Consider the following 15334-nt stretch of genomic DNA (forward strand, 5'->3'; position numbering starts at 1 on the left):
GCGTACATGTAGCTAGGGGCGCGCAAGCCCGTGCGTTGTGCAGACCTATTTGGCCGATGACGTTGCATACAGTGTTATATGCATGATGGGGACCATGCACACAGCGTCCCGCCCTGCGGCCGGGCTCCTCGGCACGGCAAAGCCGCGCGCTAAATAAGATGTTCGCATCATCAGCAGCAGCATATCACGCGCACCAGCCCCAGTCACGAATTTGAGCCGGGAGCTGTGCTGCGATTCCATTTTAAGCTTTGTGAGCTAGGACGCGCGCAACATGCAATGCGCACTCGTTTGTACTTCACCTTGCGGACTTTTGACCGTCAGGGGCCACACAGAGGCGTTGCAGCTTGTTGCAGCACACAGCCAGCTGCGATACTCCGCCTTCGCACTCACGACTGAAACGCTATCCCAAACGCATCAGCATCAAGACAAGCCCACAGTCCGACTTCTGGTAAGCTGTGGGCTATAGGCTTTCCAAGATCGCTATCTTGTCTGCTGCTGGCGATTGGCACAGCTGCCATCGCGCCTAGACATCTTATAGCCTCATACCGACGTGATCCCGATCTGACAGCGACACAAACAGCTCACCCACGAGCCTTGGCATACGACCTCACCTTTGCCTAGCACTTAAGACTACCCGATGCTGAAACAATCGCCATGACGCACTCAGTGGGCGGAGAGGTGGAGCAGATACACGAGCTGGATGCGCAGCTGCGATCCGATGCTCTTTCACATCTGCGCCGCTTCCTCTCCATCATTTCCCCAGCAGACCTAGTTGACGATGAAGCAGCGCCTCTCCCAGACTCAGATTTCGAGCTGCGCGAAGCGCCCTTGTCAGCATGGACGAAGCTGCACTCCACGCCAGCGCTCGACATTGTTCGACATCCCACCATGCCCCTCTTCAGCATCAGCTCGTTCCTAGGTGGCGTCACTGTGGAGCAGTTTTGGACGCTCATGGCTAGTATAGAGAACCGCAAGCTCTGGGATGCGAGCTGCGAGAGCGGACACGTCGTGCGATGGCTGGACGGGCTGGGCAGTCTCAAGCAAGCTCTGAGAGTGGAAGAGATGCGCTTCGGAAGCGTGTAAGTCTCGTTCAGAGTAGCGCATACAGACCGGTCTGGGGCACGCATCATCCGCACAGAACTCATCACTGATACCTGCAGACATGTCTCGCTCACAGCTTCATGGTGGCAAAGCCACGATGCTTGCGCCTGCTGAGTGTCGATGTGCAGCTCGCTAGCACGGCAGACTCTCCGATGCGGTTGGCGTCCATCAGCGCCTCGACTCGCGGGCCTCCTCCTCCCAAGGGCTACACACAATTCGAATTGGGAATCGGTGGTTTTCTCGTCGAGGCGATTCCAGCCCAGGACGGCATTCGCGTTACTCAGCTGTCCGATCTGGGTGAAGTTGCTGCGTGGGTCCCTCAAAGCGTGGTGAAGCTGGTCAGCGCAACGCTCGTCCCTCGCAGTTTAGCCAACATCGCCAAGATTGCCAAGCGACTCGGAGAGAACCCGATACTCACGGGCGAGACGTCTAAATATAGTGAAGACATGGAAGCTGATCCGCTTATAGAGGTGTCGGGAGGTGCTGTGTGGCACAGAGAGCGCCTCCTGCCTCCTCTTCTACATACATGCTTGGCAGAGCTACAGCCAGAGGAATTGGCGCAGCCCGCATCGTCATGCTCACCACTCGAGAGTACGCAGCTCGGCGACCAGATGAGCGCTCCTCATCGTCGTGCTCACTCAAGATCCATCTCCTCCGCCTTGAGCAAATCACCGCAGCCCTCCGGCAGCTCCTTCACGCTCACCTTGCAACGCCTCTCGACTCGTCTGTCCAGCTCTTTTCGAAGTCCCTCCACTTCCCCAAAGGAGCTCAGAAGAGGCGCATCCGAAGGAGCCGAAGGCTATCCCTTTCCGTCGTGCCCCACTCCAGCGAAGAATAGACCCGCCTTCTTGCGTTCTAAATCCGGCTTGTCTGCAACTTCGACCGACATTAGCAGCTCAGTGTCGACGATGCAAGACTTATGTAGGACGTGGGAAGAATCTGCAAGTCTTGGTGGCAGTGAAACTGTCCCGGGCACGCCAGTCGATGAGACCATGGCAAGGAGTGGTCAGCTTGCCGGCGTGGAGGAGGTCGACACGTCAGCCGAAGAGAACTCACCGGATCCAGGGGCACTGGGCCTTTCTGATGACGAGGAGCTGGTGCCACCTCTGACATCAAAACCTCGCCATTCCTATGCGGAACGGCACACGATCGATGCTCACTGGAAGCGGCTGACGCTTGCCATAGCTCAGGGGAAGCGTGCTGTCGACCCGCAAGGGATCAGCTCCGGCGCTTCGGCACCCGAGTCTTCCTCCGTTGCTCCCATGGGCTCTGAAACACACAGAACAGCCACCTCGGATGCAAACACTGCCCAGGCGTCCGAGATCCCAGAGCTCCTTGCAGATGCGTTGCAAACCTCGTTGTTGCCTTTTGATGGGCGCCGGCGATCGCGCAGAGTGGATCGCCGAATGTCGAGAGCAGAGCGCGACGCCCAGCGGCTGTCGAACTTTCTCATACTCGGATCTGATGCGCTTTCCATGGTTCTTGCTCCCGCGGCGAGACAGAGCGTCATAGAAAGGCCCACGCCGATTGCGTCGTCGAATCTAGATCCTTGGCAAGAAGGCGAGGACGGGGGTTTCAGCTCTCACGGCGATGATTGGGATGCCTCGAAGCCAAGCAAGCTCTCAGCCAGTGTGCTCCCACCCTCTCTGAAGAAGCTGGGCAGAGCTCAAAGTGCCTCCTCAGCAAGCGTGTGCACCGCCGCGACCCACGCATTCGGTCATCACGATGCAACCATTTCACAGGCTCATCGTCCTGATTCGACCATCGAAAAAGAATCCGGTCATAGCCAAGGCTGGAGCTACTCTTCCATAGCTGAAGTGCCGTATGCGGTCGCTCTGGGACTGATCAATCTGAGCTACGTCGCTCTGGCGACGGCTGGACGCCAATCCGAGCCAAATTCACCTGATCCTGCTCACGGTGCGCGCAGGACAAGTGGTGGCTGCTCATCGATTGCTTCCGCTGGTCTAGATCACTTCGCATCTGCTGCTTCCATTACACATGGCAACTCGGCATTTGTAGCGCCATCGTCTCCAAGCCAACTTTCCATCGCGGCCGAGCCGGCCAGGAGATCCACGTATGATCCAGCAGACTCCAAGCTACATCCTTTCCCAGGATCGCTGGGCCGAAAGCATGCAGGTGTCGATTTGCCGCCGATTGGTCAACATCACTACCAGTATCTAGAGAGGGCTGCTGAAGTGCACTCAGCGACGACAGGCGAAGCTTCGACGCAACATACCGAGTCTTCGTATATCGCCAGTAGCCTCAATTGGATCGCCAGATCCGTCTACTTGCGGTGATGCTCCACTACGAGGACTCGCTGGATCGAGCGGTAACCGCTTGCGACGTTGCGTACTGTACCCGTGCATCACGCGTACAGGTCACCTCCAGGAGACGCCTGCTAAGCTCACGTGCACACCGGGTGAGCAAATTGCAAGGCTCTAATCCGTGATAGCGCTCGGAGTGCGACTTAAGCCGTACGAAAGAGGAAAGCGGTATGTTTGTCGCCGATTGACTAGGCAGCGGGCGCGGATGGGGAAAGGAGGCATGTGTATGATGGCATGCATGCAACACCGCCTCAAGCATGAGGCGGAATTCTGTAGCCGTTCTAGGTAGGAGATCGGTCAACGCGCAGCACCTTTCAGCATCACCCGGCTAGTCAATGCACGCATAGTTCTGCGTTCACAACGGGCTCAAGTCGACATTGCGCGCACACCTACCTGAAGCGGCACATCTATCGCAGCTGTCCCCGAAAGCTTGGCATATTCGGGACTGCTGCCTCAATCGTCTGAGGCTGGCAACGTGACATGCTCGGCGAGCTGCCCAATGCGACCAATGCTCGCCGTGAAGGGGAAGGTGAAGCTTCCGCCGCTACGGCAAGGTGTGTGAAATTGTTCGCGAAGAAATGTTCCGAAGGTCTCAGGATCTGCTCGATGAGCCTGGCCTTGTCCGCTGAGGCCACTTGCGGCCGGAGCGCAAGGTGTCGACGTCCTCTAAGATGCTAGGCCTAGGAATTGCTTCCATGGTCCCACAATCTGCTCGAGCTCGACGCTCGCATCTGGGGATATGGTGAATTGGCCATGCTATGGCAGAGGTGTATGGGAGCTGGGCGGTCTAGGAAAAGTCATAAAAGGTGGCCCATTTACGTCCAAGGTTCCCCCCATCTTTCTTCATCTCACACAAAGCCTTCTCGACTCACAATCACAGCATCTGCTAACGTCAACAGCCTTGAGACCTTGGTCTACCTCTAACTCTTTACTTAGCAACAAGTCAACCTTTACTTCTGACCTCGACAATGTCTCGTCGACAGGCAATCAACTCTTACATCCAGGACCGCGAGACCGTCTCGCCTCCTCCAGCCATGACTGCGGCGCCTTACTTCGAGTGGGTAACCGCTGACGAGCACATCGCTTGGGTCACCGCAAGTGTCGAGCGTCTTGTTCGCCCGCATCTCCACCAAGCCAGCCTCAATGAGGACGATTGCAGCTTCGATGGGCACGTTCCTCTGAGCGCCGAAGTCGAAACTCTCTCCTCGGTCTGTGACAGCGTCAGCGCGCCGACTCCACCGACCGCTCCCGTCAACAAGCTCATTGCTTTATCTTCCTCTGTCGACGAGGACGGAGCCACCTTGCTTGACGAAGAGCGCGTCATTGCGCAGCCTATCTCGGCTCAGGATGATGAACTCGCCGCACTAGAAGAGGGTGCTTACTGGCGCTCTCCTCTTGGCAACAGTGATGCTACTCCTGCCAACGGTGGCCTCAGCTGGCCCACCCCTCTCAATGTCTCGGAGTCTGGATCGCCAGAAGTCTACTTCAATCACAGCCTCAGGTCCACGCCCATGATTCGCACTCGTGGAAATGTGCTGTCCGCCCCAGCATACCCACTGCCCAGCGTGGATGTGGTGAACGCCCTCAGCGAGTGTCGAAGACGGGCTGCAACAATTGATGAAGACGAGACCCCAAGAGCCCTCGGTGTCAGGTGGGGTGCCTACTCGCTGGCTGAGGAAGCCGAATACATTCGCGTGTTGCACACGCGTGCACAACGCAGACCCGAGTGCAACCAAGTTTATATGGATCACAAATCCGACTACACGACCACAACGTGCGGGGCCCGATCTCGCTCCACGACGTTCACGTCTGTTGAGAGCGGCTCCTCACTCAAGGGCCTCGGCATTTCCGGAATCGATGGGCCCTTGCGAGTCCCTAGCGAGGCACCCTCCACTCAGCGTCAGGTCCGGGAAGCTGCCATGTATCTTCGCGAATTTAGCATGGCGCACGCCGAAGAAGCGCGTCAGCGGATGGCTGATCAGGCTACGAACGCACGACGAACGGCCGACATCAAGGAAGCTGGCCTTGCCATCCAGAAATTTGGCGCCGCTCATGCCGACAAAGCTCGCGCGCGCCTGCTCCAGGCTCATGAGGCCAAGGACGAGACCAGGACCAGACTCCTGTCGATCGATGTCGTCCGCAAGTGCATCCAGCGCCGTAGAGATGCCAAGAAAGCTCAACAAGCCGAGAAGCTTAGACGCGAGAAGGTAGCCGACCAAATCAATGGCCTCCATGCTCTTTACCGCAAGCAGGACGCCGAGAGGCGCGAGGAGATTGAGATCGAACGCGAAATGCGACGCGAGGCAAGACGTGCCATGCAACCTCGCTACGCCTAAGCCTGCTGCCATTGCGCTCTCGACAACACCAAGACTCGGTCGACTCTGATATTCTGATTCCGGGAATTGTTCCTGCTTCCGCGTCTGTCCTCTCTCTCACGATCCTCTACAATAACTCAAAACATACGAACACAGCACTCATGACTCGCATCTTCATGCATCTCAAGACCTTGCTCTCGACACGCTCATCACAAACGTACATATTCCAGTCTGCAGCACGTTTCAACGACTCGTAATGACCATGTTCGATTTCGATCTACTGTGACTCGACGAGATGAAGGTGTGGGCTGAATCAGCCAGGTCCGATCTGAGCAAGAAAGAGGCCAAGAGAGAATCTCGTGTCAGCGTGGGAAGCCTGAAAGGATCGTCGCGGTGTGAGGCAGCACCACCCAAAAAGGGTGTCGCGCATCCGATGAGATGCTCACCCTCGGCAGATCGAAGTGGTCGGTTTGAGCTATGACGATGCGCGCAAGGCCGATTGGAGATGGAACGGAGGCTCTGCGTGTCAGTCTTGAGTGCTCGAGGATGTGATTGCTCGATGAGATGCTTTGCGAGATGCGGCACGAGCTCGCGTGTTTACGATGGCCCAAACTCGAGAGCATAGCCGACTGTATGCGATCACTGCTCCTCTCACAAATGCCTGTCTAAGCTACCTCGAATCGAGCGCTCACAACCATGGTTGTTCCACCGCAGCTCGTTCCAACTCACCTTCAAGGTACTTGTTGAAATCGTCGACCTTCTCTTTGTGACTCTTTTTAGCCTCTTTGGCCACTCGTTCCCTCATCCTCTTCAACCTGACTTCCTGAAACTTTCTCTCAGCTTCCGTCATGGTTCGACCGGTTTTTGACTTTGAGGAAGAGGCGACATTGTTATCTTGAGAATCTTCCACCAACGCTTGCTCTCGAAGCATCAAGCTTTGAGCTTCAGGATCGTGCGAGCTGAGCTGGCCGTGCTGATCGTCGTTTAGGATGGCCTTGGAGGAGGAGGAGGAAGAAGCGACGCTGGGATCGTGCGCATCGGGAGACAAGGTCGGAGAGCTCTTATGCTTGCTGCTGCTGTTGCCGCCGCCGCCGATGCTGCTGCTGCTGCTGCTGCTCTTCTTCTTCTTCTTGGACTTGCTCGAATCGTCCCCTTTGAATTTGAGACTTCCACCGGGCTTGAATTTGTAGGCGCTGCTCATGTGGCTGCTAGGGGGTGGCATGGTGCAAGCACGCGGCCAGAGCCGCCGCGGGCACGCCCAATTGAAGGTGCGTTCTTGGCAAGCGGATTGGTGCGGGATGACTTGGTGCGTAGCGTACGGTCAGAGCACGACCAAGATGTCGAAGGTGAGCTTGATGTGAAAAGCGTAGTGAGGTCGAAGATGGACATTACGATCGTACAACGAGAATGCCGGCGCGGGGGGCTCCATCGCCTGCCCTGCCTGCCTGCCTGCCTGCTCGTGGCTGCATGGCTCGACACCCGCATCGCTTCGACGTCGCGGCGGGTTCGGGCTCCGCGGAGGGGAGGAACATGCCGCACGTGATCATCGAAAGCCTTAGCGCCAAATGCTTGGAACGCCATCCATCCAGCTTTGAGTTTTGAATGCAGCAGCAGGTCCACAACTCTTGACTCTCGACTCTTGACTCTTTAAATATGCAATGTGAATCGACTCGCACTTGCTTGTCCTCGCGAAGCCAAGGCTCTCACACATCATCACTCACGACCCAGCTATCCTCATCGTCAACAAAGAGTCACGCGTGACGCTCCTCGAGGCTCTCACTTGAGCCAGGGCCAATCAGGCGGTACTCTGTTGGGATCCTTCATCCAGCCCCGTCATTCGTGGCATCCCCACGCAACATCGGTATCGACCATGTCCATCCCGACGCACGCGCAGACGTACGCTTCTCGAGCGCAGAAGCTCAAGAATCCGGCAGGAAAAGCACTGCTGGAAGTGATGGAGCGCAAGCAATCCAACCTTTGCGTATCAGTGGATGTGACCAGCAAAAAAGATCTGTTGGATGTGGTCAAGAGCGTTGCAAAATTCGTTTGTCTCGTCAAGGTGGGTTGGCTGAAAGGGACGAATACAGTCCAGATGTTTGGGCTGTATTAAGGTGGAGGTTCGCTCGCGTTGATCGTCTGTGGTTGACGATGCTCCTACTCGCTACAGACGCACATCGACATCGTGTCCGACTTTGATCAAGACTTGATCGATCAGCTCGTCGCTCTCTCCAAAGCGGAAGACTTTTTGATCTTCGAAGATCGCAAATTTGCCGATATAGGTCAGTTTCCCATCTCTCCTCTGGCCCCCTCGCTCTTTGCTACAACGACGATGCTCGATCTTTCGTGCGCACAGGCAACACCGTTTCGCTTCAGTATGGGGCAGGAGTGCACAAGATCGCCTCCTGGGCGCACATCACCAATGCCCACTTGGTGCCAGGTCCAGGTATCATAGACGGTCTCAGGACGGTGGGAGAGCCTTTGCAAAGAGGACTACTGCTGCTGGCTGAAATGTCGTCCAAGGGAACTCTTGCTAAGGGCGACTACTCGCAAGAATGCGTCAAAGCTGCCAGGGCTAATCAAGACTTTGTCTTTGGCTTCATCGCCATGCATCGTGTGCAGGACGACGACCTTGTCGATTCCGCCGTCCCTGTCGAAAGGGACGCAGAGGACTTTTTGGTGCTGACGCCCGGTGTGGGACTGGATGTGTCTGGAGATGCTATGGGACAACAATACAGGACGCCTCAGCAGGTCATCGGCGAGAGCAAATGCGACGTCATCATCGTGGGAAGAGGCATATACGGAGCTTTGTTGAAGAGCGATGATAGAGCGAGCGCGATTGAACAAGTCAGGAAACAAGGAGAGAGATACAGAGTAGCTGGTTGGCAAGCTTACGAGCAGAGGTTGACGGGTGCGTGAGCTTAGCCGTACGCCCTGTAGGTCCCTTAGCAAACAATGTCATCTTTCGTCATGTCTGATTCATCTTTCATTTGTGCGTGTGCCACTCGTGACCTCTTAGATCATGGAAGCATATCAGCTGCATCAGTGCAGCAGCTCGACGCTTCTGTGCCAACGTCTTCAAAGATGAACATCTTCGGGTACGGCAGTCTCATTTTCAAGCCGCCACCTCATACCATCCGAAGGACCGTAGGGTACATTAGAGGCTTCACGCGGAGGTTCGCTCAGAGCAGCATAGATCATAGAGGCGTTCCTTCCAGACCTGGAAGGGTCGTCACATTGGTCGAAGCTAAAGATTGGCACGCCTTTGCTGACGCGGAGGATACGCCAGAGGGCGACATTGTCTGGGGAGTCTGCTGGACTAGTGAGCGTTTCGGAGCGCTTTGGGACTTTGAACCACGCAGTGCTGACATGCAATCCTAATTTACGCGCGCTCAACTTCTAGTCGATCCGGCACACGCCAAGGACGTCAGGGCCTATTTAGACCACAGAGAGATCAATGGATACACGCCCACCTACACCGACATCTGGGCACCTTCCACGAACACGCGAAGCGCAGATGAGATAGTCGTCAAGTCGTGCTTGGTCTACGTAGGCCTTCCAAGCAACCCAGCATTCGTAGGCCCTTCGAGATCCCTGCAGGAATTAGCAGAATACATCTTCACTTGCTCTGGTCCTAGCGGAAGGAACGACGAGTACGTTTTGAAGCTGGCTAGAGCTACAAGGAACCTTTCCAATCAAGTCAGGGACTCTCATCTGTTCGAGTTGGAGAGGATCCTGCTCCAGATTCGCGAAAGAGAGGGACTGCCGCTGCTGGATGAAGATGTGGTGGACGAAGAGCGGGAACAACGCATCATGGAGGAGGTGATCGCCAGAAACAAGGCCAACGGAAAGCCTTTGTAGCACACACACTTTTGTCACGTCTCGTTGCATATAAATACACCGAACATGATCACGGCGACAACACTGCTTCGAAGGCATCTCTGTATTTTGGAGCAGTACGCGTGCATCGCGACAACGCTTTGAGGAGGTAGTAGAGTGAGAGTACAGCACCGATCGCAGGACGCGGTCGGCGAGGAATGTGTGGGTGAATGACTCTTATGGTACACGTGCGTCTGGTTATCGCGATGCCCCTGACGCCCCTTAGTGCTTGAACTGTTTGGTCTTGAGAAGGAGGCCGAGAACTTCGTGGCTGTAGAGTGGTGATGTGTGTGTGAAAGTCGCTGTTTGGTCTTATTTGCAGAATCGACAACCCGTCGCTATCGAATGCTCAGGAATACTCTTTTCGTCCAAGTGTCCTGCCGCAAGCTCCATTACGCCGCCGCCACTGGTTGTGGTGCCGAGGCGTCCGGTTCCGTCATAGGGCTCAGCAGCTCACGTCCACGCATCACAAGGGCAGCTGGATAGCCGCGCTCTGCCATGCGATCGGCCAGACGAGCAGCTTCAGCCTTCTGACCAGCTGCGACCTCTGCTCTGATGAGCTCGAGCCAGGTGCTCGGCTCTTTCTGCACGTCGCGCATGGCATGCGCGAGGTGATGCTGAGATGCTCGGGCGACCTCTGCAGGGGTAGGCTCGTGCGAGATGCCATCGCTGGGACCGGCGCCTGCGTGATGTTGACGATGTCCGATCGGATGATTGCCGATCGCAGCCATACCGACAGGCGGATCGCGCATCTCGTTGAAGACTGCACGAGCACGGGCGAGCCCTTCGCTAGTGCCTTCTGAACTGAAAGCGCGAATGACGAGGTTGGCCACATATGCCGTCAGGCCCACGCTCGAGTCCGCGCGCATCCGGTCGATGTATTGCTGCACCAGGTCCACGCGACCGTGTTGCAAAAGCACGCCCAATAGAGCCTCGTAAGCAACAGAGTCTGGCATAGCGCTGGATGGTTTGTAATGCACTCCGGCTTGCCAGGATGTACGTGCAAGTGTGGACGGGTGTCGAGCGATGGACTCAAAGACAGCGATGGCCCTGTCGACGTCCGCAGCACCGTACGCGTTGATGAGCGAAGCCCAGTGAGTGCCGTTGACATGCGCGTCTCCATCCATCACGAGCTGATTGAAGATAGACTCCATCTCTTGAAGCATGGGAGGCTGCAGCAGACCAAAAGTGTCAAGCAAGAGCTTGTAAGTGTGCTCGGATGGCTGCACCCGCAATCTTTGCATTTTCTCGTAATACAAAAGGGCTTTCTCGCGATCTCCATTGTTGACGAAGTACTGTATAAGTGTATTGAACGGTGGCGGGCGCAGTGGGTAGCGCCGGGACCTCGCATTTGTTTCGCCTTCCAGAATTGCAAAAATGCGTTCAGCATTCGCGATATCGCCCGTGCGCACGCAAGCATTGATGACGGAACCAATGGTCACCACAGTGGGCTTGAGGTCACGTCCTGGCTCTTGCATCTCGTGGAAGAGTTGCAAAGCGAGCTCGGCCTTGCGTGCTCGGGCGAGCTTCGAGATGGTAGCAGTGTACAGGTAAGCCGAAGGCACGCAGCCAAGCCGCTGAGACTCGGCAAACAGTTCCTGAGCAACAAGGGCATCGTCGGTAGTGTCGTTGATGTTGGCAATCAGCGCGCCGTACGCGCTGGCATCGGGTACGCGCCCTGCGTTGATGATGCGGTGACGGAAGATGGACGCAGCGTCTGTTTCACCAGCATGAGACAGAGCGGCCATCACCGCGTTTTCTAATCTGTACCAGGACTCGACTTGCCATTTCTGGTCGCCTCCGATCGACTGCACCAGAACAGAGCCCATGCTGTAGAGTTCCCATAGACGGTCGAGCTTACCTCGTCGTCCGGCATCGTCGATCAGCAGTTCCATAGGTGGGATGTCGATGTAGCTTCCCACTTCGGAGAGCAACTCTGTCACGCTCGTCCAAGCTCGGTCGCAGGCTTCGTGTCGCCTACTAGGGTTTTTGACGGACGATAAAGTATCGTGAATTCGGGCACTCTTGTCGAGATCGATCATCTGCACCTCGGGAAGAGGTCGAACAGGCAAAGGAGCTAACACGGGGGGCGGCAACAAGGAATGGGGCGCCGCGTCCGCGCCCTCCTCGGCATTAGAGTGCTCAAGAACCGATGTCGGTGCCGTAGAGACGGGCGAGCGCAGCTGGTCGTGACTGGACTCGCTGCTAGCAGTGTCGAGCAGAGTGGCAGACTCGGGTGCCGAAGCCGCGCTCGCAGCAGGCTGAGCGGCGGAAGGGCTTGAATCGATGCTTTGAGCAAATTGTCGGCCAGGCTCGCCGTGCCTCTGAGCTGCGATTGTTTGTACGCGTCCGACAAGCGCTGAAGCGTGCTGCGATTTGGCGAGCAAGCTGGTCCATAACATGCCAAGACCGTCTTCTTTGAAAGCGTTGAGGTCCTGCGAGTGCAAACGTTCTTCTTCGATGGCGAACGCTTCTTGAAGGCATTTGAGTTCGGTGAGTGTCAAGCCCTCAATCCATGCTGTGGGCAAATCATGACGAGAGAGCCGGAAAAGTTCGGTGAAGCGCTTTACGAGCTCGTCGTTCGACCAAAGGTCAGCGACCGAAGCAAAGGTGGCGGTGAAGATATATCGACAGGCACAGTCGAGCAAAGCGACTGGACTGGCATCTGCGGAGTTCAAGATTTGAAGTGCAGCTCCCTGCAGCTTCGATCTCGTCTGCTCATCGAATGCGCCCAGGCGGCCGTCTTGCAAGCGAGGTCCGCGGCGGGCAATCCATGTGAGCGTAGAAGCGGCATCTGTGGATCTGCCCGTCGCAGCAAGGCCATCAACGGTCTGGAGCACGGCGTGGACAAATGTCTCTGCACTCTGATCCTCAACGTCGTCTCGAGCTCCTAAGCGCTTTGGCTCGCTGACCAGAGGCACCAAGGCGATGTTCCGTTCCAGCAGCTGCGTAGCGTGTTCACGCTCTTCTCCAGTTGACAACGCTTTGGCTGTCGCTGCATTGAGCATAATGAGATGCAAGAGCGTTGCGAGGGCTTCGGGCGCTTGCTGTAGCGATAGTCGAGAATTGTCGTGGCCATCGAATACTGATTCAGCAGCCTCGTTGGCTATCAGCAAAGGTCGCAAAGTCTGTTGCGCATCTCGTGTGTACGCCTCAGGATCGTCTTGCTTGAGAGTGTCCACGATGAGCTTTGAAAGTTCGTAGAGGCTTGGCTTTGAGAGATGGCCTCGGGCCATTTGATGGTTCCCTTTTGTGAGGCTGGCGTGCTGCTCGTACCAGGAGCAGGCAGAAGCAACGTCTCCTGAGTGAACAAAGCCCAGAACAAAGTTTGACACCCGCGCACTGGCCACCTTGATTTGAAGTTTCGCTGCATCCCCTTCGAGATCCTGCGCTGAGAAATTATCGGGAGGCAGCGTCTGACTCAGAAGAGCTACAGCGCCTGGTGCATCGCTTGCTGCAAAGTGGGCTCTGACCAGAGCATCGAAAAGGTTGTCTGTATGCTTGTCAGTCTTGATGTCAGCATCTATTTGCGACTGCGCTTGTTGAAAGACTTGCAACAGGTGTTGCGTTGGTGCCTGCCCCTGCGCATCGCTTGGCTCCTCTATCAGAGCTTGAGCGGCCACGATGGAGTGTAGCAAAGGAGCGTACGCTCGAGCATGCTCGCGCGCATCTCTGGCGGCAGGTCTGCCCATCTCGAGCAACCTTTCGCACTTTTGCACGTCACCCCGCAGAGCAGCGACCTCCAAGAAGCTCTGCCATGGTGCGGCGTGACCAGCGGCGTGCGCAGCGCAGGTGAGTCTCCATGCAAGAGAGTAGTGCCGACCCGCTGCCACGTTCTGCGATCCACTTGCAATTTGAGCAGTCAGATCCGCACTTGTCAATGGTAATTTTTCTGGCAAAGCGCTGAGGCCGACTTGGCTGAGCAGCTCCGAACGCTCAGCGTTCAAGAGACAGGCGATGACGCAGTCGTAGGAGCGCCCATCGGGTAGGAGATCCACGTCCAAAAGGCGTTTCCAAAGGCCGATGGCGAGTTTAGCCGAGACAGTGGCGCCGAGCACATCCTGACTTGCGGATAGTAGCCTAAGGCATAGATTCAAAGTGGAAAGAAGTGCTTCTTCCTTTGGTAATTTGTGCACCTGACCAGCGATTTCAGTTATTCTGACTTTGATCCACGAGGGTCGTTCGCCAACTCGAAGCAAATGGAATAACTGAGTGCAACTATTTTCGATGGTCTGGATTGTCGAACTTTTCTCTATGAAGTGTTTTTCACTGGAGAATTTGACGGCATGCAGCGGTTGTTCCTTCTCGCTCCGCTGCAGTGAGTCCGTATCGCGCTCGCTTCGCGCTGTCGGTATTCTGATGCCTTTGGATGTGGAAGCAGCACGCCTTGTGGTAGGAGGCGGCTGGACCGCCTCGACGACCTCGGGATCCGCACGGCCGGAAGCTGAAGTTGTCGATAGGGAGCGCGAGCGCATCTTCTGGCGTCCCGAAACATCTTGAATGTGTGGCGATGGCGGCACTGTGGTGGAGGTGGAGGATGGGGCGGTAGCTGTAGAGATCGAGCGACTCAGCTCGAGACTTGGCCGTGCATGCGATGATGCCTCGCAGCCGTGCGCGCCGACGAGCATTGGCTGCTTGGTGTTGTTGAAGGCATCGGCAAAGCGTCTCTGAAATTGAGCGCTTGGGGATATTTGCTGCCTGAGCGCGAGAGCGCGTGAGCTCCTCTGCGGTTGCCTGTGCGCGAGCTCCTCCTCATCATCGAATCCTGTTGATCCATCGTTCGAGCCCGAAGCGGAAGCATTGGCGAGCGCACGACTCGAGCTCTAAACGCGAGAGGATGAATCGAGTGTCAGCCCACAGCGAATTCGAGGAGCAGGGTGCTCGAGGGCAGGTATGACCCACCTGAAAATGTGAATGCGCACCCCGCCCAGCGTGATACTTGGCGCCTCCGATTCCAGCTCCACTTCCACTACCGCTCAGTCCTTGCGCTGTCGAAGAAGCTGATGAGGATGCGCCCGAGCTGAAGGCATTGCGAATACCTTGTGCACCATTGTGTGCAGCAGCACCGGCTGCCGCGCCTCCAGCCGCTGCACCAGCAGCGGCATACCGGAGGAACGACGAAGCGAACTTGGCCGCTATGGGCATGGGGCGACACAAGTAGCCCTCTAGAGCTGTTGCTCGTGACCAGGAATAGCTGCAACGATGGTAGCTGCGTGGAAGGGCGCTTCAAAGGCTTGGGGATGATCGGCGCTGAAAGCAACGAGAGCTCAGCGCCACAAGTTGTGCGCAGACTGGTCGCTGGCAGTCTCGGTCGAGCCAATGTGGATGGACCGATTGATCGATTTGGAATTGCTCCGTGGCTGATGTGTTTGTCCAACCTTGTGGGTGATTCGTTGTCGTTGATCAGGAAGGTTCGCTGTAGGACGATGACCGCGCTGCAACGTCGACTCACACTTTTGACTTGAACGTCCAGATTCTCGCATCAAGGCGCGCGTGGTCGCTTCCAGAAATTCTGTAAGCTGATGCCCGCGATGCCCATGCATGCGGGCCCATTCAGTAATTCGGTGCAAGCCGGTCCGGCGGGCAACGGAGAACACGTGATCGACACACGTCCGACGCTGACGCGGCGTGAACAATAAATTCGAGAATATTTTCTGAGTAATGCCCTGGTTGCATGGTCTCCGCGAGCAGACATTCACTGATGATTCACAATTGTGA

The 15334-nt window shown here is 56.3% G+C and overlaps 6 protein-coding genes across 6 annotated transcripts; 4 read left to right on the forward strand and 2 right to left on the reverse strand.

Annotated features, from left to right (window-relative positions):
* Nucleotides 1-560: 560 nt before the first annotated feature.
* IE81DRAFT_76702 (hypothetical protein) lies at nt 561-3733 on the forward strand. Its single transcript, XM_025517620.1, has 2 exons — nt 561-1079; nt 1178-3733. Exons 1-2 carry the CDS (start codon nt 655-657, stop codon nt 3396-3398), a joined length of 2646 nt encoding a protein of 881 aa, XP_025370662.1. The 5' UTR covers nt 561-654; the 3' UTR covers nt 3399-3733.
* A 478-nt stretch (nt 3734-4211) lies between these two features.
* Nucleotides 4212-5898, forward strand: IE81DRAFT_76691 (hypothetical protein). Its single transcript, XM_025517619.1, has 2 exons — nt 4212-4231; nt 4306-5898. Exon 2 carries the CDS (start codon nt 4394-4396, stop codon nt 5759-5761), a length of 1368 nt encoding a protein of 455 aa, XP_025370663.1. The 5' UTR covers nt 4212-4231; nt 4306-4393; the 3' UTR covers nt 5762-5898.
* Nucleotides 5899-5912: 14 nt separating this feature from the next.
* On the reverse strand, nt 5913-7127 carry IE81DRAFT_322362 (DUF1754-domain-containing protein). The gene is made up of 3 exons (XM_025513613.1): nt 6470-7127; nt 6187-6382; nt 5913-6068 (listed from the first exon to the last, which is right to left on the reverse strand). The coding sequence occupies exons 1-2, from the start codon at nt 6960-6962 to the stop codon at nt 6267-6269; spliced, it is 609 nt and encodes a 202-aa protein (XP_025370664.1). The 5' UTR covers nt 6963-7127; the 3' UTR covers nt 5913-6068; nt 6187-6266.
* Nucleotides 7128-7371: 244 nt separating this feature from the next.
* IE81DRAFT_322363 (orotidine-5'-phosphate decarboxylase) lies at nt 7372-8720 on the forward strand. The gene is made up of 3 exons (XM_025513614.1): nt 7372-7799; nt 7908-8019; nt 8094-8720. The coding sequence occupies exons 1-3, from the start codon at nt 7611-7613 to the stop codon at nt 8654-8656; spliced, it is 864 nt and encodes a 287-aa protein (XP_025370665.1). The 5' UTR covers nt 7372-7610; the 3' UTR covers nt 8657-8720.
* A 101-nt stretch (nt 8721-8821) lies between these two features.
* On the forward strand, nt 8822-9598 carry IE81DRAFT_288546 (ChaC-like protein; the record flags this gene model as incomplete). The annotated part of the gene is made up of 2 exons (XM_025511770.1): nt 8822-9059; nt 9141-9598. 2 exons carry the CDS (start codon nt 8822-8824, stop codon nt 9596-9598), a joined length of 696 nt encoding a protein of 231 aa, XP_025370666.1.
* A 63-nt stretch (nt 9599-9661) lies between these two features.
* On the reverse strand, nt 9662-15064 carry IE81DRAFT_365730 (hypothetical protein). The gene is made up of 2 exons (XM_025516954.1): nt 14519-15064; nt 9662-14439 (listed from the first exon to the last, which is right to left on the reverse strand). Exons 1-2 carry the CDS (start codon nt 14759-14761, stop codon nt 10009-10011), a joined length of 4674 nt encoding a protein of 1557 aa, XP_025370667.1. The 5' UTR covers nt 14762-15064; the 3' UTR covers nt 9662-10008.
* Nucleotides 15065-15334: the final 270 nt, after the last annotated feature.

This window comes from Ceraceosorus guamensis (assembly GCF_003144195.1).
Source record: "Ceraceosorus guamensis strain MCA 4658 unplaced genomic scaffold IE81scaffold_19, whole genome shotgun sequence".
NCBI classification, from domain to species: Eukaryota; Fungi; Basidiomycota; class Exobasidiomycetes; order Ceraceosorales; family Ceraceosoraceae; genus Ceraceosorus; species Ceraceosorus guamensis.

Coding starts and splice junctions, on each gene's coding strand:
- IE81DRAFT_322362 (XM_025513613.1), bottom strand. CDS start 6,962: ATGCCACCCCCTAGCAGCCACATGAGCAGCGCCTACAAATTCAAGCCC. Junction 6,383..6,469: donor TTTCAACAAGTACCTTGAAG/GTGAGTTGGAAC, acceptor TGAGAGGAGCAG/TGATCGCATACAGTCGGCTA.
- IE81DRAFT_322363 (XM_025513614.1), top strand. CDS start 7,611: ATGTCCATCCCGACGCACGCGCAGACGTACGCTTCTCGAGCGCAGAAG. Junction 7,800..7,907: donor AATTCGTTTGTCTCGTCAAG/GTGGGTTGGCTG, acceptor TACTCGCTACAG/ACGCACATCGACATCGTGTC. Junction 8,020..8,093: donor TCGCAAATTTGCCGATATAG/GTCAGTTTCCCA, acceptor TCGTGCGCACAG/GCAACACCGTTTCGCTTCAG.
- IE81DRAFT_76691 (XM_025517619.1), top strand. CDS start 4,394: ATGTCTCGTCGACAGGCAATCAACTCTTACATCCAGGACCGCGAGACC.
- IE81DRAFT_76702 (XM_025517620.1), top strand. CDS start 655: ATGACGCACTCAGTGGGCGGAGAGGTGGAGCAGATACACGAGCTGGAT. Junction 1,080..1,177: donor GAGATGCGCTTCGGAAGCGT/GTAAGTCTCGTT, acceptor TCTCGCTCACAG/CTTCATGGTGGCAAAGCCAC.
- IE81DRAFT_365730 (XM_025516954.1), bottom strand. CDS start 14,761: ATGCCCATAGCGGCCAAGTTCGCTTCGTCGTTCCTCCGGTATGCCGCT. Junction 14,440..14,518: donor GTGCGCATTCACATTTTCAG/GTGGGTCATACC, acceptor TCTCGCGTTTAG/AGCTCGAGTCGTGCGCTCGC.